The sequence below is a fragment of the Gaeumannomyces tritici genome (assembly GCF_000145635.1).
Source record: "Gaeumannomyces tritici R3-111a-1 unplaced genomic scaffold supercont2.1, whole genome shotgun sequence".
NCBI classification, from domain to species: Eukaryota; Fungi; Ascomycota; class Sordariomycetes; order Magnaporthales; family Magnaporthaceae; genus Gaeumannomyces; species Gaeumannomyces tritici.
Genome location: NW_008804545.1, coordinates 4,575,007 through 4,593,158, shown reverse-complemented (window position 1 = coordinate 4,593,158; position 18,152 = coordinate 4,575,007). Strand labels below are relative to the sequence as shown.

Sequence of the window (18,152 nt, the reverse complement as noted above, 5' to 3'; positions counted from 1 at the left end):
GAGAGAGAGAGAGAGAGAGACAGACAGACAGACAGACAGACAGGCACGCCCGACTGCTCTCATATCTCCTCGTCGCTATCTTCCCCGAGGAGCTCGCCCTCGTCCTCGTCGAGGCCGGCGTAGTCGCCCGTGCCCCGCGCGAAGCTGTCCCGTGTCGTGAACCTCCTGGGCCCGCCGCCTCCCCCGCCGCCTAGACCCAGGGCTCCGTACGCGCCCCTGCCCGCGCCGCCCGGGAAGCCCCAGCGCTCGGCCGCGCTCGTCGCCGTCCGCCACAGGGCCGACGCCACCATTGGCAGCGCCCCGACGAGAGCCACTGTCGCCGACACGGCCACGACCGGGTACCGGACCCAGGGGCTGTCCGCGTCCAGCAGACCGCCGCCCGACGGGTGCTCGCCCAGCCGGATCTGCCCAAAGCTGCCCCCGGCTTCCCAGCGCTGGAACACCCACCAGCCGACCGCACCCGCGCCGCCGAACGAAAGTAGTATAATGAGGAAGATGACGAAGCCGCCGGGCCCCGGGTGCCGCTGTTCGTATTCCTTCTCGTGTCCTGGGCACGCGTGCGATGTCGTGCTGTTCTCCAGATCCCTGCCCCCTTTGCACGTGCTCAGAGGGATGCGCCGGTAGCCCGTCGGTTCAAACCACTCGTCCTCACCCGGGTACTTGGTGCACCATTCTTCCTTGCTCATTGGTTGGAAGCCAGGCACAAGCTGGCAACCATTTTGCTTTCCGAGCTCGAAGTTGAAGTCGCTGCATATATGCCGGGGTGGGTTAGCTAAAATGACACCAAAAGGATTCCTCTCATGAAGAAAAAAAAGTGCTTACCATTCAAAGTCCTGGCGCGTGCACTCGCAGATCTCGATATTGCGCAACTGCTGGATCTTGTTCCCGTTGTAGCAGGACCGGTCTGTCTTCTTGCGCAGGTACGACGACTTGTGGCCAAACAGGCAGTAAACGTCCTGCTGCAGCGGGTGGCTGGCCTTCCAGAGGTAGTAGTCACTCTTGCTGTCGTCCTTCTCGTCGTACTTGCAGACCTCGCTGCTAAGGCCTGTGAAGTCGAGGTTGACCGTGAAGACTGATTTGCCCTTCTTGCACCACAGCAGGAAGTTCCTGGAGCCGCCCGAGTTGAGCGTCGAGATGTCCTCGACCTCGACCTCCTCCGACGTAAACTCGTAGTCAGCCCACGTCCGTCCTTCGTCCGTCGAGTACGACACCGTCTTGGTCTTCTTCTTCGGCACGAGCACGACGATGGAACCCCGGTCTCCAAACGCCCACGACCAGGCGCCCTTCTTGACATTGGTCCACGAGATGCCGGCGTCCGCCGTCATAAAAGTGTCGGCGCTCTTAACGTCGCTAAGCGACGGGCCTACGTTGCCGATGCCGAGCATGAGACCAACCGCGCCCGCCGACGAGTACGTCTTCTGGCGGTCTTGGCGCTCCGTGTAGCCGTGGAGGTGCAGCGCGCAGCCTTCGTCGCCCTTGTCACTCCGGCAAGCGAAGTTCTTGCCCTCGGCATCCTTCTTGGGCGGCGGCAGGAAGCCCCACATGGCGCCGTCGTTGTGCGTGATCTTGGTCTGCTTCTTCTTGGGCTCGTCCACCTTGTCTCGGTTGGCCACCACGTTGACCAGGGCGACTCCCTCGAGACCGAGCATCTTCTCAAAGTCGACGTAGTACTGATCGTCGCAGTTTACGCCCGAAATGCTCACAACGTACTCAGTGCCGTTGGAGTTGCTCTTGATGATGGTGCCGTACTTGTGGTTCGACTTAGCTACCGTGGGAACGAACATGTTAACGGCGTGCGTCGAGCTGTCGAGTACCGTCACGGCGCTTGAGTGCGTCTGCTCAAAGTTGTATGGGAACTTTGTCGCCGCATACGTCTTGCCGTCCAGACTCGCAAACGCCTGCAGCGTCGTCTGGTCCTTGTCCTTGTCCAGCTTGACTTCGGCCGCCGCCACGATGAACTCGGCCATGGTCGCAAAGTCCTTGACGTTCTTCTGCACCACCTTGTCCTCCTTGAAGAAGTCGTCGCTCCACATGAGGTCGAGCGGGATGCTAGCCTCTGAGCCCTCGCGCGACTTGACCAGGCACAGGATCTGTCGGTTGTCGCGCCAGCGGTACTGGCTCGCCCCCGTGAATTCGCACCTTTGTGCGTAACGCTTGATCGATTTCCAGTTGTCCCCTCGGTCCTCTGACAGGGAAGCCTCAATGTAGCACTCCTTGGTCTTCTTCTCGCACTTCTTACCGAGCCAGATCAGCCAGTCCTTCCTGTCCGGGTGGAAGACCAGCGGAGAGTTACCAAGCGTGGTGTCGACCGGGTTCGGTGCCTTGAACTCGTGGAAGTGAAGACCGCGGTCGGCCGTGTACGTCACCTCGCCCGACTCCTTGATGAAGAATGCCATCTCCTTGAAGTAATGGTGCCTCAAGATGGTCCAGAAACCCTCGCCCTTGAGCGCCGCAGGCTGCTTCCAAGTCTTGCCATGGTCGGTAGTCAAAAAGACCGGACCGCCCTTCCTGTTCTCCATGTTGAGTGGCCTGGCAACGATAGTCTCGTCCGTGTCCTGGCTATCGTCGCCCTTCTCCAGATAGTACTTCTCAAAGGTGGTGAATTCCCCCTCAAAGTCCCCCTTGGTAGACTTGATCTTGCCGCTCGGCTTCGACACAGGAGGCGCCGTCGAGTCTTTGCACTTGTGCTCGACCTGCTCGTCCTTTTGCTTCCCGTCCACCCTCTTGCAGTCGTCACCGGGAATCTTGCGCCAGCCCGACGACCCCTTGAACACGTCATCCGGCTTGGCGTTCTTGCATGCGTCCTTGGGGGCGGCCACCGGCCCGCTGGCCTCGCACTTGTCGCCATTTCGCTTGAAGTTGTAGTCGCATTCAAAGTCCTGGTCAGCACAGTCGCACTGCGTCATCTCCGCGACGGGGTCCTTGAACTCCTGCTTGATGAAACACTCGGCATCCTTCTTCCGCCGGCGGTACTTTTGAGTGTGGCCCATGATGCATGTCGGCTTGCCCTTGTCGTCGACCCTGGCGAACCACTCTTCCATGTCGCCATCTTTGCAGGTTGCTTCGTGCAGGCCGTCAAAGTCGATGGCGATGATGTAAAACTTGCGCGAGCTATCCTGTCCCACAAGGATGAACTTGAGGCTCGTAGAGTCCTGGGTTGTGGTCAAAAAGCCCGGATTGAGCTTGATGCCGTCGGGCAGCTTGGCCGTCTTCCAGTCCTTGCCGTGGTTGAGCGAGTAGGTGATCTCGTCGACGTGATCGCCGTCTCGGACAGCCACCAGAACGGAACCCTGATCGCCAAACTCGTACTTGTGAGGACCCTTGGGGCCCTTGATCCATGACACGCCGGCGTTGTCCGATATGTACAGGCTCGAGTCCTCGAGCTTCCCCAGGTGGTCGCCTGTGTTGCCGTTGGCCATGACCAGGCCCGGAGCCGGGCTGGAGAAGACGCGGCCGACGTTGTCGAGATCGGTGACCGAGTGCAGGTGGAGCTTCTCCTTGTCGGCCGTGACGGATTCGAAGGTCCTGCCGTCGTCAAACGTGATCTCGGTCACGACCTTCTTCTTCACGCTGCGGTCCTTTGCGACCTCGTCCGCATTGGCAACCTTGTTCACGAGGAAGACTCCCTGGATGCCCGAGATCTTTTCAAAGTCGACGTGGCCGCGGTGGTTGCGGTTCGTGTGCTCCATGTTGCGGGTGAAATAAGTGCCGTTGGAGTTGCTAGTAAGCAGGACGCCCATGGGGTTCGAGCGGTGCGTCGTCATGACGTCTATCTGGATGCTGTAGTTTGTGCTTTCGAGCACCGTGTACGCCTCCTGGTTGAGCTTGTGGTCGGTGGGAAAGACGGCTCTGTGCCATTTTTTGGCGTCGTCGGTGACGAACAGCGCCATCTCGTCCGTGTTTTTGGAGTTGGCGGCCACGAGCAGAAACTTCTTGACGGCGGCGACGTTGATGATACCCTGGACCGGCTGGTTCGTGTCTAGATTGGGCTCGAACTCCTGGATGACGCCGTCGGCCTTGGCGGCGCTGAAGTAGTTGTCTGAGACCAGGAGGCGCTGATCCTGCTTGTACATGGACAGTGCGTCGGCGACGATGCAGAGGGCGCGCTGCTTGTCCATCTCGTCGTCGCCCGTCGCGAACATCTTGGAGGACTTTGCCCACCAGCATCCCCTGGTGGAGCCGCGCAGGAACTTTGCGTCGGAGCGGAAGCCGTCGGTGGTGTACATGGCGACCTCTTCGCAAAACAGCGACTTGCGGCAGTCCATGCCGTTGAAGATGATGCTGTCCGGGTCGCCGGCATGGAAGTTGAGCACCTCGCCGCGGTAGATGCTCATCTCGGTGTCGGCCAGGAACGACTGCCACGATTTTCCGCGGTCTGTGGTCTTGTAGTGGTGAATGCCATCGGTCAGTACAAAGGCTCGCTGGGGGTCGTATGCGTGCATGACAAGCTGGACGGCCCTGCCGGCCTCGATGTCCTTGACCGGGTGCCAGGTCGAGCCGGCATCGTCGCTGCGGAAGATGGTGCCGCTGCGCTCATCCTGGAACAGGACCACATCCGAGTCCTCGAAATAGTTCAGGTTGTATGGGGGGTGCTCGAGCGCCGTCTTGTGGAACGTCGGGCCGTCGGCTGCTGTTGCTAGGAGAGGTCTCATCAAGAGCGCCGCCAACAGGACCACGGCCTGTAGTGCCCCCCGTGCCCCCCTCATGGTTGTTGCGGCTGCGATGTAGGGACGCTCATGAAGCGGGCGACCGCGGCTGGGCGGGATAGCAGGCGGCGCAGAGGGGGACAGGTAGCTGATGTGGGGTGGTCGATTCCCGGCGCAGCGCGGAAACCGGTGCGCAAGGTGGGTGAGTGGGAGAGAGTGTGTGGAAAAGAAGAGGATAGAAGGGATGTGTGGAAGGAGGCGATGATGCTATTGTCGGATTCCAGCCGTCTCAGGACTGACAGGCTGCGACCTGGATGGTGTTTGATAGCAGCAACGCGCGGCTTGGGAGCTTGGGAGCTGTGCTGCAAGTGTATGGAGCCTGTGCTGTGGCCGACTCACCCGACTCCTGCACACTGTGCGCTGTCCTCAGCCCGCCGCCCGCTCTGCCGGACCACCCCTTTGAGGCTCGCCACTGCGACAGGTGTTCCAATCGAGCCGTCAGCCACACTGTGAAATCCGAGTTCGCCCAAAGCGCCCCCGCCTGTCAAACCATCATTCATTCACACCCAGCGGGCCAATTGAAGAATTGCATGCATTCTGCCGAAAAATCTCACCAGTCACACTACGTGGTGGGACAAGTAGGGCGCATCTCCGTCGGTACAGCATTTGATTAAATAGGTAGGTATGTACGTAGGTGGTACTCGGATACATATTTAAGTTTGTGGAGAGTTCGAAGCAGGTGCTATAGACAAAAGGAGCTCTCGCATGGGCAAACCCCAGCTCCCTGCACAATATCGAGAAGAATGCTTTTGGACGAGCAAATGACAATTAGCAACTAGGTAAATAAGCACCTTGGCGACCCTACAGGGACACAGGGTTGGGGAGAGCAGGGCGATGCGAGTGAGAACAACCCACGGCTCCGACCGCGCAACCAGCCGACTTCTTCCAAAACACCCGAATCCGAAAAATCCAGGGGCTGCGGTTAGGGTGGGCGGTACAATGCGGCAACCCGAGACGTCGAGAGAGCACGCTCCACGGGTTCCATCAACCCCAGACCTCATACAACCCATGACATCACCAATGCAGGATACAAGGGATGCACAGCTAATTATAATAGACTTAGGAAAGGAGCCACTCCCCCGCCTCGGCTTCAGCCGCAAGTGTGTGCCGAGGACAGTTTCGATAAAGGGAGAGCGGATGAAGCAACTAATGCCACCGAGATATACCAAGAAACTAAGGAGTAAGACATCCACAGACAACACAGGACGGCCGGGCCACCTCCAAGAGGGGCTTATTTGCTGAAGACAACGGTGACGGTACCGCCGGGCTTGCTAATGGCGGTCTGTGTGTGAAACATATGGTTAGTATTTGTCGTCTCTGTACTTCAAACCGCGGCTTCCTCGACTCGTTACTTACAGTGCAGCCGTTGCCGCCGCCGGTGAATTTTCCGTCCTTCAGCGCGCAGGGGGCGGTGACGTCTCCCGTGATCTCGACGTTGTAGTTGAGCTTGGCGCTGCTGGTAGGTTGGTTCCAGAAGATGGAGATGTAGGTGATGCCGTGGATGTCCTTGCCGACGCCGAGGTTGGCAGGGGACCAGTTTCCGGCAGAGTCGGGGTACTTGGAGCTCTTCCAGGTGCAAGAGTTCTCGACGTCGACACCCTCGTTGTTGAGGTAGTACTGAGCGCTGGTCGGGGAGTTCTTCCACCAGTACGACGTCTTCGCGTCCGGGTTCATGAGCTCGTACTTGCCGCCCGGCTTGGTCTCGGTGGCAATCGACATCTTCTCGTCACCGGGGTAGTTGGTCTGGCAGACGTTGGCCACGTCATCGAGTTTGTTCTGGACAAAGACGCCGCCGGCACCCTTCTGGCACAGCTGGGGGAACTCAGGGCGGGTAAGCTCAAGCTTGCCGTTCTCGTTACACCACAGACCACCAATAGACTGGCCGGTGGACCCCTGCGACGACGTGGGCCACTGCGTCTTCTGGTAGCCGTTGGGGCAGGCATACGCGCAGAAGGCGCCCTTGGGGCAACCACCCGAGATGGGCTGGTGGATGGTGTTGATCATAACACCGGGGATCCACTTCTTGTCGTCGGGCTGCTGGAAGCTGAGCCAGCCGTCCAGGCCGAGCCAAGGGACGGACTGGGCACCGTACTGGGTTGGGAGGGAGCTGCAGTCAAGCTTGCCGCTGGGGAAGTCGGCATCGAGGCCAGTGGCACCCGAGCCAGAGCCAGAGCCGGAACCAACGCTGGGGCTCGACGAGACGGGAGCCGGGGCGCTCGTCTTGGGCTCGGGAGACGGCGAGGCCTTTTGCTCGAAGAACTGCGCCGCCTGCGAGGTGGACGAGGTGGTGGGCTTCGCCGAAGTGGTCTTGGGCGGGGGAGGCGGCGGCGGGGTGAAGGTCGGTGTGGTCTCGCCGATAACCGAGTAAAGACCGTCGGCAAGACCAGCCTTGGCCTTCCCCTCCTCGACGACCTTACCGTCGAGCTCGTACACGGCAACGACGGGGCCCTCGACATAGGTGGTGACGACCTCGGGAGTGCGCTTCTCGAGGTTCTCGATCACGCGCTTAGCGTGGTGGTGGCGGTGGTGCTGGTGCGAGGCCTGGGTTCCTGCAACCAGGGAGGCCGCGAGGGCGAACTGCGTGATCCCCTTCATTGCGAAGGTAGGGTGTGAATTAGGGATTCTGATTCGAGGTGATCCAATATCGGACGAGTCGATAAGGCTGCTGTGTCAGAGCCACAGGTTCTTGTCACAAAGATCTTCCCAGATAACTCATGTTAGCGGTGTGCGAAGGCGGAAAAGGGGACCCAGTCCAGTACAGCGAGCCCACACCTCGACAACCACACATCAGGCAAGGGCATGGACATCAGGGCGAGCCCGTTGCGGCGGCACGGCTTACCTTGGAAAAGGACGAGATGACGGCCCTGTCCTTGCAACGAAGTGAGAAAACGAGCGTCGAGACTGGTAGAGAAAAAGAGCGTAATAGTTGGTTGGCCTGTCCGCGGTCTCAAAAGAGCGTGATAGAGGGAAACCTCTGTTGGGTGAGCAGCGTGGTGTGGTGAAGAGGTCCAGAGTGGATGTGCAGACGGCGGTCGGGAAGGGAGTTTTGATCAAGCTAGAAGGGCGCGCTGGCCACCATGAGAACCTGCTTTGAATTAGCGAAATTGCGCCCCGGCTGGGCAGGGGAGGCGCCTGACAGGGGTCTCTTGCCCAGGAGCTCTTGCCGCTATCCAACCAAATGAAATGAGGTGAGCCTACGATGTGCCGTTTGTGGGTATGGATTGATGAGGCCAATTACGAGATAAAAGCCAGCGCGGGATGCTCTTGGCCCGACGAGGGTCTTGTTGTGCCTTTTGAGTGCTTCCAAGGAAGCGGACTGGTGCTTTGCCCGCCCAACTCGAGACTGGCATGCAACACTAAGAGACCTCAATCGTGAACGGCGGCATCGTGCTCTTCCCTTCCGTTCCAGTCTGGCGTGACCCGTGATCTTTGACCAGCGGAGACGGTCTAACCCCTTTCGTTGCCCTCTTTCTCTTCTTTCTGCCGTTTTGGCTCTGGCGATAGTCTAGACGGGCGCGCCTTCTCTATCGCATGCGCCATCCGGTCACCTTGAATGGGCCTTTGCTTTCTCCCGTCCTAGCTTAAACGCCCCCCTTTTTCGGGGGTGGATCCAGCTCTTTTGGCGGCTTCTGGGCGGGAGCGTTCCTGGTCTGACTGCCGCCGATAAAGATCCATTTCCCCTGCTATTTACGGTGTGGGGTGGTGTGGCTGTGTGCTCAAAGGCGCTGTTTGCGGCCCACCCCATTTGGTCTCGGCGCCAATTACCCCTTTCTCCGGCTGCTTGGCTGTTGTGTTGGCGATGGTATCCTGCCCAACTCTGGCAGAGTCGCAGCGAAGAGAGCGAGGCAGGCGTCTGCGCTACCTACCTAGTAGGTGGCTGGCAAGGAGATTGGAGCCAAGATGGTAAACCCTTGGCAGGAGCTTTGCAGAAAGACGGCGTGGCCTTGGATCGGGTTGTGTGTCGGCGAGCATCAGAAAGCCGTCCTGAAGGGTTGTTATGGAATCAGAGCATCTTGCGTTTCCCCTTCTCCCCCTCGGCTGCCGGGTCTGCAAACTCCTGTCGTGTTGTGCTACTACTTGATCGATTTCAACACCCTCAGTGCCAGCGAACCCGTTGCCACGACGGTGGCGCATAAGTGATGGGGAGATCCTAATTGAGAGGACAGGCGGGGTGCACACAACCCTCCTTTCGACACGACAAAGAAGCTGCGGCAAATGGGGAATTATGGGCACCAAAGGAGAAGCCTCTCCAACTTCGAAGCCCCGAAGCCACAGACAGATAGAGAGCTGCCTGTTTTGAGCACCAGCCTCTTCGTGCAAGAACACCTCGGCAGAATAGACCTGCATCACACCAGCCAATGAAATCACACTTGGCGGTTGGGTCGCCGCAAGGGCTGGAAGGCATCCCGATCCCGATCTCTGCGTCGTGATAGGTGGCTCAAAGGTGTTGGCTCAGCTTGCACGCTCGCCCATTCACACGCGCAGGTTCGGGCTGCGATCAAGAGGAGGTCATGTATTTGAAGCACCGAGCAGAGGCCTCTGGCTCTCCAGTGTCGCCCAGGCTGCTCGGGACGACCGCTCCCCCACACCCCCTCCAGCAACCAGAAGCGCGTATCGAGCGGTATGGGTTCCGTCTGCGTGAGGGAATGACGCCATAGGAGATTGGGTCAAATGGGGGCCGTCACAATTCCTGTCAGACAAAGTCGGCCGCTCCGCCCTTACACACACCAACGGCAGCGGGGAGTTTGGTGTCGAGTGATTGGTTGCACCGTCGAGAACATCCCCTGAGCTCAGCCAGCGACTCGAGATACGACGGGCTAGACAGTAACCTACCGTTACACTGGCTGCTTTGGCGTAGGCGGCATGGTCAGCTTGAGACACAGCCCCGCCGGCAGGTAACGCGGTAACGCGTCGGGAAAGGTGTGTTATGGGCAGACAGACGTCACTGGAAGGCGGTGGCTGGGAGCTGCCTGGCCACATTTGCCAGGCGGGCTCTGTTGGCGCCTCGACTGACTGCGGCGGTCGACGGCGCGCCCGCATGTGTAAAATGCTCATCCTCCATCCACCCACAGCTCTGTATTCACACAGTATGGGTGGTGCTCAGCCGGAAACAGACGGTAACACGCGCCTCCCTGGAGCTGCCGTCACCATTGTCAGCGAGGTACCTACCTCGAGCAAGGGGTAGATGCTCAAGGTCTCAAGGTCTCGAGGTCTCAAGGTACCGACCTGGAGCTGGAGGCGCGGCGGGGACGGCGGCGGACGGATTATGTACAGCAGAACAGGAGACTGTGTAGCTGGACAGAAGTGCAGCCTAGCCACAGCAAAAGTGTGGGCCTGCGCATTCCCACCGCCGGAGGACCCACTTGTGCTTCGGAGGCGCAGCAGGCTTTTTCGTCTAACTGCCCCCTCTGTTCCTGCCTCGATATTCTCAGCCTCTCTGCTGCCTCATCCACACTCGACCCTGCAGACACCCAGGCCTGCACCTCGCGGAACCCCCGGACGGCGCGGAGACTCCCAAATCCTGCAAATTGCACAGGCCCGGCCATCGCTGGCCTCGTGGCATCCCCGTGAACCCCGCTGCATCAACCCCGTCTCGAGAGCGTGCTCGCCATCGGCAAGCGCATTGCACACTGGCTCCGTTCCGTCACGACTCTCGCCACGGCTCCAGCCACATCCCCATCTGTCCGTCGCCGAACGATGCGAATCGCGCGGCGACGGGTCCAAGGAGCCTGACTGTAGTGCCCGTTGCCTGCTGCTGCTGCGCGCCATAGCCTGTCTGCTACAGCCCTCCGCGATCAATCCCAATCGCGTCACGGCACCGCGCTACCGCCATGGCTTCAGAAAAGGGCCCCGTCGCGATGGAAGCCCCCTTGGCGACCCCTCCGGCGACCCAGTCTGCCGCCGCTGCCGCCGCCGCTGCTGCAATAAGCGCCGCCGACCTCTTCGCGTCCGAAGCCCCGCGGCCAGGCTCGCTCAAGAGGCCGCGCGAGGCCACACCGACCTCGCCTCCTTCCGCCGCCGCCGTCGTCGCCAACCCCGACCTCTCGCCGTCCAAGGTCCAGCGGCTCGGGCTGGCGTCAAGACATTCCCCCGCGCCGCTGACCGGCGCCCTGGCCGACGAGGAGGAGCGCATTCGCAAAGCCGAGGAGGCCAGGCAGGCGGCTGGCATCAGCGACAATCCGAGCCATAGGGTGCTGGACGTCCTCATGTCGGCCACTATGGCCATGAGCCGTGCGCAGGATGTCCCCGACGCGCCCGCACCCGCGGCCGCCCCGCCAACGTCGCCCGGCTTGATCAACAGTAAACCAACCACCGAGGTCGTCGCGCCGGCGCCTCAGGCGCTCCCGAAGCCAGAGCCCCCGACCGAAGCGAGCGCGGGTGCCCTGCCGACGAGCCAGCCCCTGGACGGCACTACGGCACAAGTCGTCGACAGCCCTGCTCCCATGGATATCGATCAGCGGAACGACCAACCTCAGGGCAGCTTCATCGCCCAGCCCGACGCCCAGACGCAGGACAAGAACACGGCCTACTCATACCCCGGCATCCTGCCACCCAACGTTTCCATGGGCGCGCCAGCGCCTCCGCAACGCGGCATGAGCCTTCCGATGACGTCGTCTCAGCATCCTGATGCCGTGCCGCGCTCGCCCTCATCCAAGAAGCACAAGTGCCCTTGCTGCGACACGGTCTTCACTCGCCACCACAACCTCAAGAGCCATCTCCTCACGCACAGCCAGGAGAAGCCATACGCCTGCGACACATGTCAGATGCGCTTCCGCCGCCTGCACGACCTGAAGCGGCACAGCAAGCTGCATACTGGTGAGAAGCCGCACATCTGCCCCAAATGCGACCGCAAGTTTGCGCGCGGCGACGCCCTGGCTCGCCACGCCAAGGGAGCCGGTGGCTGCGCCGGCCGGCGCGCCAGCATGGGCAGCTTCGGCGCCGAGGAATACGACGAATCGGCAGTCCCCGAGGGCGACGACAGCGTAATGTCGGGCGTCTTGTACGACACGGGCGAGGCGGACATGACAGAGGAGGACCGGAGGCGCCTCAGCCTGTCGGCCGGAGTCAAAGCCCAACACCCCGTCGCATCCGCCCCCGACGGCTTCGGCGCTCACGCACGGGCGTATCCGTCAGCCATGGCGAGGCAGGGAACCACTGGAGGTTTGTATTCACCCGAGTCCGAATTTTACTTTGTCTTTCCTAGTCCTGCGCTTCTCTCGGACGCCACGACCGCCAGCGCAGTTGTGGCAACATTCGGTCCCACACCGAGTAGTGGCGGAAGCCCGCAAGACTATTCAACGTCGGATCACACCCCTTCAGGCGCTCTCGAGCTAGGTCCAGGAAGCTCATCTGCCAATCTTGAAGCCATGACCGAAAGCCCCAAAGCGCTCAGCCCGGGAAGCGCTCTTGCCGCCCAGCTTGGCCACGAGGCGGCGCAAGCCAACTCGAGCAACCAACGCTCACCCAGTACCACGGCCCAGATGGCCCAGGCGTACGGCCGGCGGCAAGAACCTGGTAGCGCTCAAGGTACGCCGTTATACTTCAACACAGAAATGCCACACACAGTCGCTCACATTAGTTCAACCCCGACACAAGTAGGCGCCCCTGCATCCACCGCTATCGGGTCCGCGCCACCATCTGGCGGCGTCAACCACCAGGCCGCAACGGGTGCGCACTCTAGAGCATCCAGCGGCCTGGGCCACAGCCAGAACGGCGGCAGCGGAGACAACTCGGCAAACCTGTTTGCCTCGGGCGACGACGGCCTCTGGGCCTACATCCACTCGGTGGACGCCAAGTGGGAGGCGATGATAAAGCAGCTCCTGGAACGCACGGCCGGCCTCGAGGCTGCCAAGTCAGCCCTGGAAAGTCAGGTTTTGTACCAGGATACCAAGATGGCGCAACTCAGCGAGGAAGTGGGCTTCCTCCGCCAGCAGCTGGCCACCTCGCGGAACGAGCCGGCGATGACCAGCCGTCGCAGCGAACCTGATACCCAGCAGCTGCACGATGTCCAACAGCTGCAGTCGCCTCAGCTACAGCTCGAGCCGCCGCAAGCGCAGCCAGCGCAGCCAGTGCAGTCGCCACAGGAGGTGGTAGCAGAAGCGCTCGCCAAAGAATAACACCTGCCGCCATGTGCACGTACATCCCAGGTCAAGATATGCCAGGCCATTTGGGCGTGCCCACGAGAGCCTCCACGATGTATTGGCTCACGAGAAAACCAGATCCACTCCAGACACACGAGACGGGGGACTCGAGGAGAAGGAGGGGAGGCTGCCCCATCCTTGACAACCAGAGTCTTTGCTTGGCGCTCGCTGTCTGTTTCTAATGTAATTCTCCATGACGAACCGACGGGCAGCAATGCTTCCGATTCGCATCGGTACCTTGACTGCCCCGACATATATTCTAAGACGTAACTGGGGGAAGGGAAGGAAAAAGTGACCAGGGGGTGGTGAGGACCCGACGGATGGGAACGTTGCTTTGCTAACATTGCCTAAACAATCGAACGGGTGGGTCACCCGTTGGGCCGACCTCCACGGGGACAAGAGCAACCATTCTCGAAGAGAGAAAAAGGAAAAGGACACGGGAAAGAGGAAAAAGAACCAAAAAAAAAGCAGCACAGATTTTGGTGGCTGGCCAAGACAGCTGTAACAGGCCAGGCTCCGTGCCCGCTCGCCTGTCTACCTAGGCCAGTCCTAGATCCCTGGATCTATCTCCATTTTTTTTTTTTTTTACCAGCTCATCTGGCTCGTTTTAAAGCATTATTTTTTCACTTGCTGCGCTTCCTTCGTTTCACCAGCCCGTGTGTGCCACGGGGTGTTTGTCCATCTTGCATCAGGGAGAGGAAGGGCGGGGAAAAGAATTATTGGGAAAGATAGAGAGAAGCGGCCTCGGAGGTTTTTTGTGCTCGTCATTTCTTCAACTTCTTTCTCTCTTTTACCTTCTTTTTTTTTTCCCTTTTCCTAGATGTCGACTCTTTATGCTTTCATGACGGCTGCCTGCCTGCGTTCCTTCCCTTGGCTACCATCGTCCTTGGTCATTTTTTTCTTGCCTTTCTCTCGCGCTCGCTAACACCTTTGTTTGTTCAAGGGGTGAATCTGGGCCGAACAAAGTGTATTATATTTACCCATCACCAGCCGGCAGCACTCACTGCCTCGTTACCCATCAAGGACGCGCACCTGCTGATGGCCACTGCCCTTTTTCATATTGTGTTGTAGTCTTCTTTGGTGGTAGACTTTAAACCTCCAAGAGTGTCGCCCGGTGATCATAATGGACCTCTTACACAGACGCCCACGCGGAGGGATGTTGCATTGCCAGTGTCTGAAATTCTCGCATCGCCGTATCCTCTAATGGGCCTCTCTCTCATTACGCCAAAAAGAAAAATCGGTGCTAGGTCTGTATCCAGTGTGCTTACTTCAAGGTTTTGTTTAGCAGGCGCCCATGAGCATAGTCTAGATCCGATTTTCATCCTCGCCCAACGTTACGGACAAAATGGAAGTGCCGGTAAAAAATAAAGAAAGGACGTAAAAAAAAAAACGGGGGATAAAACCACAGGGTATGTTGTTACAAAGTAGACAAGAAAATAATAGCCAAAAGAGGGGAGCGGGGCTCATTTCCGATCCACAAAGACAAGCTCCTCCTTACGGTTCTTAAAGTAGACGTCCTTGTAGCGGTGATACAGGTCCTCGAGGCTCTGGACGTAAATCCTGTGCAGGTTCTCCGTCTCGCGCTCGAGGTCGTCGGCGCCGCGGCCCTCCTGGCGGACCTTGATGGGGGCGCCGACGACGACGTTGAGGGGGCGGCGGTGGGGGAGGATGCCAAAGTCGTAGTTGAACACCCCCCGACCCTGCAGCACGGGGACGGAGAAGCCGAGGAGGGCGAGGGCCTTCTTCTGCATGCTGTGGAACCACGGGTGGTCGCGGGGCCCCCACTGGGCGTACAGGTCGTTCTCGCCAAAGGCGAGGACGGGCACCAGGTCGGCGCCGGTGCGGATGGCCATGCGGCAGAAGCCGCGGCGCTCGATGATGAGGCGCATGGTGCGGGGCTGGCCCTCGAGGGCCTCGCGGGCGCCGCCGACGACGATGGAGACGGCGTTGCCCATGCCCTCGCCGTCGACGCCGCCTCTGGTCAGGGCGTTGGTGATGGACTCCTTGGAGACGGACAGCAGGCCCATGGCGAGCAGGTACTCGCGGTAGAAGGGCGTCTTGAAGTTGCCGTTGAGTGTCAGGAGGCTGTTGGTGACGCCTGGGAACTTGGCCGAGAAGCCGAGGGCCTCGGTCGCGAAGGCGGCCCAGGCGCCGTGCGAGATGATACCGTGCGGGTGGACGGCGAATATGTACTTGCGCGTGGGCGGCAGGTCGGCCGTCTTGTGCAGCCTGGCGGGGAAGTAGTTTGCAAAGTGGACCCAGAGCCGCGACCTGCGCAGCCAGTCGACGCGGCGGCCCGTCCTGCCGTCGGTCCCGGCCTGGGAGAGGTAGACGTAGACGAAGTAGTAGGCGACGAGGACGGGCCAGAGCAACGGCATGGTGCAGAGGAAGCAGAAGAACGAGAAGGTGAGGCCCATGCCCAGGCAGTGCAGGAGCACCACGGCCGTCTGCAGCCGGCGGTGCAGCGGCGTGTTCCAGGGCGCCAGCCGTATCCTCCAGCCGCGCTGCCGCTCGTCCTCCTCCGAGTCCTCGTCGTCCGACGACGACGACCGCTCGTCCAGGTCGTCGCCGAAGCCCACAGAGGACCCGGGCGAGCCGCGGCCCCGGACGCCGCGTTTGGCCACGGCGGCGGTCGAGCGCTTGCCGTGGCGGCCAGGATGGCCGTGGTGGTGGCTTTTTTTCCTGGCTGGGCGGTTGCTGCTGCTGTTGCTGGGCTGGCGGGCCCAGGGGCCGCCGCCCTCGGAGGACGAGTCTTTTGCGTAGGCCCCGTCCTTGCGCCCGGGGCTACCCGCCACCGTCGTGCTCGCCGGCGGGCTGGCGGCGGGCGACGCGGGCGCCGGGGGGAGGGCGGGAAAGTCCTCGTCCTTCAATTCCAGCCTTGGTTCCTCCCCGCCTGCGCGGTTCCCGTTGCTAGGCGTTCGTGGTCCGGCTGCCATGGTCGGCGGCGTGCAAAATAGGCATCAAATGAAGACAGCCGGCTGTTGGATGTGCAGATGGGCGTCTCTGGTGTACTGTGCTGTAAAGCTGTACTGGTGGGTGAGGGCATGGAAAAGGGTCGGTTTTGGAATGAGCCAAGTGGCGGGCGCGCTCTGGCATCGCGTTGATTTGCTATGGGATGCGACGAGCATGTGATGACGTAGCACTAGCTCCGATAGGGCCACAGTAATGTCAGGTGGCATCCAAGAGTGGCATCCAAGAGTGGCATCCAAGAGAGCGTGCCCGCCATTCGACACGCTCCTTCCCAGCGGACATGGCCTGATGTCTCCAATAAAAGCCACAGCCACCGAGGTCGCCTGTAACTAAAAGCCTCGGTGTGTTGGTGCCTCGGCTTCCGCCTGGAAATATCGCGCCTGCTGCAATTGATGCTGCGGGGCTGCTATTGTTATGAAATATGTTGAAGCTCGACCTTGGACGTGGCTAGGCTCAGGCTGCCTCGGTCGTGATTTAATTACTCATTACTGAACCGTGTCACGATATACCATACCGACCCAGCCGAGATAATCCCGAATGGAGACAGAATAGAAGTACCCAACGCGTGAACCAGTAAAAATGGACACATATTTACCATACCCCCTTGTCCACGAGACGCCAAAAGTGCAAATGTTTAAAGGAGCAGGAACAGTCAGTCAACGCCGCCTGGCGCAAAGGCGAGCACGATGGCCAGCGACGCCACCATGGCGGCAAACGTAAGCAGGGTGACGACCATCACGGTCCCTCTGCTAGCGGGGAACTTGCCGACCATGATCCACTTCTGGCCGCGGGCGAAGCGGGCGTACCCGAGGAACAGGATGAGTATACTGACGCACAGGAAGGCGGCGCCGAGCGGCTTGCCCAGCTTGCGGAGCTGCTCCTGCGACTCGGTCGGCGACCCGCCGTTGTTGAGCGACGTGCTCAGCCGGAACAGCTGCGTCACGGCGATGCCGATGGACGCGAACGACACCGACGTGCGCAGCCATGCCAGGAACGTCCTTTCTAGGGCAGCCAATGCAGTCAGTAGTGCGGTGGTTGTAGGGACAGCGAGTGCCTTTCGAGGTAGTTGTTCCATCCATAAAAGAGTGATAACCAAGGAGTCGTTGCACGGAGTCGCGAGGTGGTCGTGTAATTACCTAGCGCCAGGTGATCTCGGGCAACGCTGCCCTTGTTTTCCAGCTCGACGGACCCAAATGAAGAAAGAGTACTTTTCAACCACGCAATCACGCCGCTGCCAGCAGTGCCGTTGTGCGTGCTGTTGCTATTCGCGGTTGTCGGGGGCTGTGGACTCGAACCCCTCTCGCCGCGGCCCGCGTTGGATCTCCGGTAAACCGAACTGGCCTGGCTGCCGCCTCCCCCGCCTCCCCCGCCTCCCCCGCCTCTGCTGTCTTGCCGGCCGTCGATGCCGGCCGCGCCTGCGGCGGTGGTAGTCTGGTAGTTGAGCGGGGCCCTCCTCGTCTCGCGCCTGCTCTTGCTGCCGCCGCCCTCGTCTTCACTACTAGCGCCGTCACCGCCACGGCTGAGGAGCGGCTCCATGCGGTGGGGGGTGGTGGCCGGGTCGGCCTGATGCCGCGGGCTCGGCTCGGACGTGTAGCTGCGGGTGCGTTCGGCGCGCGCTTGGCCTATCTGTACAGGAGAGGCGGTACAGGTGCGTATGTGTGTGGGTGTGTCAGAGGCTATTCTCGTGGGGGGGCTGTGGGTGCTATCGGCTCGAGCGCACTATGCGGTTGGAGGGGCTCTGACCTCAAGGATCTCCTGCAACCTCTGCTGCTTGGACCACGAGATGCGAGGGCTGACAGCGGACGGGCGGTCGTCCTGGGACTTGGGACGACCTGGTGCGGAGGGCGAGGCAGGGTTCGGCAGCGCGGGGGAGGACGAGGACGAGGACGAGGTGGCGGGCATGGTGGCAGGGGAGGGGTGCCGAATGTTCTTGGGGCGACATGGACCTGCAACGAGCAGACGATGGGACGCGCTGGCGCTCTTGGCCGAGATGTCGCCTAGCAATTGAGAAGCGACCGCTTGGGGTTAGCGGCCTCTTGGCAGGCCGAGGTCTAAATGGCCCGCGCCCTCGCCTGTAGAGCGACGGGTTGGGATTGGCTGGAGAGGATCGATGACCCCCACAGCCACCTGCGCTGGAACCCAGGAGGGTCAAGGACCTGCAGCCAGTCAGTCCAGGCTCTACGAGCATCACGGATTCGAATGAAAACGCTCCGATAGCCAGGATTCGGTTATATGGTCGGTATGCTTTCACGTCATACGTTGTTCGCCGAAGGGTTACACGGCATTTACAATAATAAAAAGGTTGCGTGTTGTTCTCTGGTGAGACCTCGGGCTG

General features: G+C 60.5%; 6 protein-coding genes across 7 annotated transcripts; 1 reads left to right on the top strand and 5 right to left on the bottom strand.

Annotated features, from left to right (window-relative positions):
* Positions 1 to 59: 59 nt before the first annotated feature.
* GGTG_01444 (hypothetical protein) lies at positions 60 to 4,706 on the bottom strand (the record flags this gene model as incomplete). Its single annotated transcript, XM_009219211.1, has 2 exons — positions 60 to 747; positions 823 to 4,706. The coding sequence occupies 2 exons, from the start codon at positions 4,704 to 4,706 to the stop codon at positions 60 to 62; spliced, it is 4,572 nt and encodes a 1,523-aa protein (XP_009217475.1).
* A 584-nt stretch (positions 4,707 to 5,290) lies between these two features.
* On the bottom strand, positions 5,291 to 8,338 carry GGTG_01443 (septation protein SUN4). Its single transcript, XM_009219210.1, has 4 exons — positions 7,905 to 8,338; positions 7,546 to 7,791; positions 6,063 to 7,405; positions 5,291 to 5,988 (listed from the first exon to the last, which is right to left on the bottom strand). Exons 3-4 carry the CDS (start codon positions 7,299 to 7,301, stop codon positions 5,938 to 5,940), a joined length of 1,290 nt encoding a protein of 429 aa, XP_009217474.1. The 5' UTR covers positions 7,302 to 7,405; positions 7,546 to 7,791; positions 7,905 to 8,338; the 3' UTR covers positions 5,291 to 5,937.
* An 849-nt stretch (positions 8,339 to 9,187) lies between these two features.
* GGTG_01442 (hypothetical protein) lies at positions 9,188 to 10,252 on the bottom strand (the record flags this gene model as incomplete). The annotated part of the gene is made up of 4 exons (XM_009219209.1): positions 9,188 to 9,553; positions 9,648 to 9,780; positions 9,876 to 9,992; positions 10,070 to 10,252. 3 exons carry the CDS (start codon positions 10,250 to 10,252, stop codon positions 9,649 to 9,651), a joined length of 432 nt encoding a protein of 143 aa, XP_009217473.1. The 3' UTR covers positions 9,188 to 9,553; position 9,648.
* GGTG_01441 lies at positions 9,747 to 13,950 on the top strand (the record flags this gene model as incomplete). Of its 2 annotated transcripts, XM_009219208.1 has the most annotated exons (3): positions 9,747 to 11,867; positions 12,072 to 12,233; positions 12,306 to 13,950. In XM_009219208.1, 3 exons carry the CDS (start codon positions 10,538 to 10,540, stop codon positions 12,821 to 12,823), a joined length of 2,010 nt encoding a protein of 669 aa, XP_009217472.1. The 2 variants fall into 2 exon arrangements, with proteins under 2 accessions (XP_009217472.1, XP_009217471.1); XM_009219207.1 differs by having other exon boundaries at positions 10,538 to 12,233; positions 12,306 to 12,823.
* Positions 13,523 to 16,004, bottom strand: GGTG_01440 (diacylglycerol O-acyltransferase). Its single transcript, XM_009219206.1, has one exon. The coding sequence runs from the start codon at positions 15,781 to 15,783 to the stop codon at positions 14,311 to 14,313; it is 1,473 nt and encodes a 490-aa protein (XP_009217470.1). The 5' UTR covers positions 15,784 to 16,004; the 3' UTR covers positions 13,523 to 14,310.
* An 18-nt stretch (positions 16,005 to 16,022) lies between these two features.
* Positions 16,023 to 17,822, bottom strand: GGTG_01439 (hypothetical protein). The gene is made up of 3 exons (XM_009219205.1): positions 17,561 to 17,822; positions 16,954 to 17,443; positions 16,023 to 16,819 (listed from the first exon to the last, which is right to left on the bottom strand). The coding sequence occupies exons 1-3, from the start codon at positions 17,717 to 17,719 to the stop codon at positions 16,470 to 16,472; spliced, it is 999 nt and encodes a 332-aa protein (XP_009217469.1). The 5' UTR covers positions 17,720 to 17,822; the 3' UTR covers positions 16,023 to 16,469.
* Between the last annotated feature and the right edge of the window lie 330 nt (positions 17,823 to 18,152).

Coding starts and splice junctions, on each gene's coding strand:
- GGTG_01443 (XM_009219210.1), bottom strand. CDS start 7,301: ATGAAGGGGATCACGCAGTTCGCCCTCGCGGCCTCCCTGGTTGCAGGA. Junction 5,989..6,062: donor GCGGCGGCAACGGCTGCACT/GTAAGTAACGAG, acceptor TTTCACACACAG/ACCGCCATTAGCAAGCCCGG.
- GGTG_01440 (XM_009219206.1), bottom strand. CDS start 15,783: ATGGCAGCCGGACCACGAACGCCTAGCAACGGGAACCGCGCAGGCGGG.
- GGTG_01439 (XM_009219205.1), bottom strand. CDS start 17,719: ATGCCCGCCACCTCGTCCTCGTCCTCGTCCTCCCCCGCGCTGCCGAAC. Junction 17,444..17,560: donor GGTTGCAGGAGATCCTTGAG/GTCAGAGCCCCT, acceptor TCTCCTGTACAG/ATAGGCCAAGCGCGCGCCGA. Junction 16,820..16,953: donor CCGAGATCACCTGGCGCTAG/GTAATTACACGA, acceptor TGGCTGCCCTAG/AAAGGACGTTCCTGGCATGG.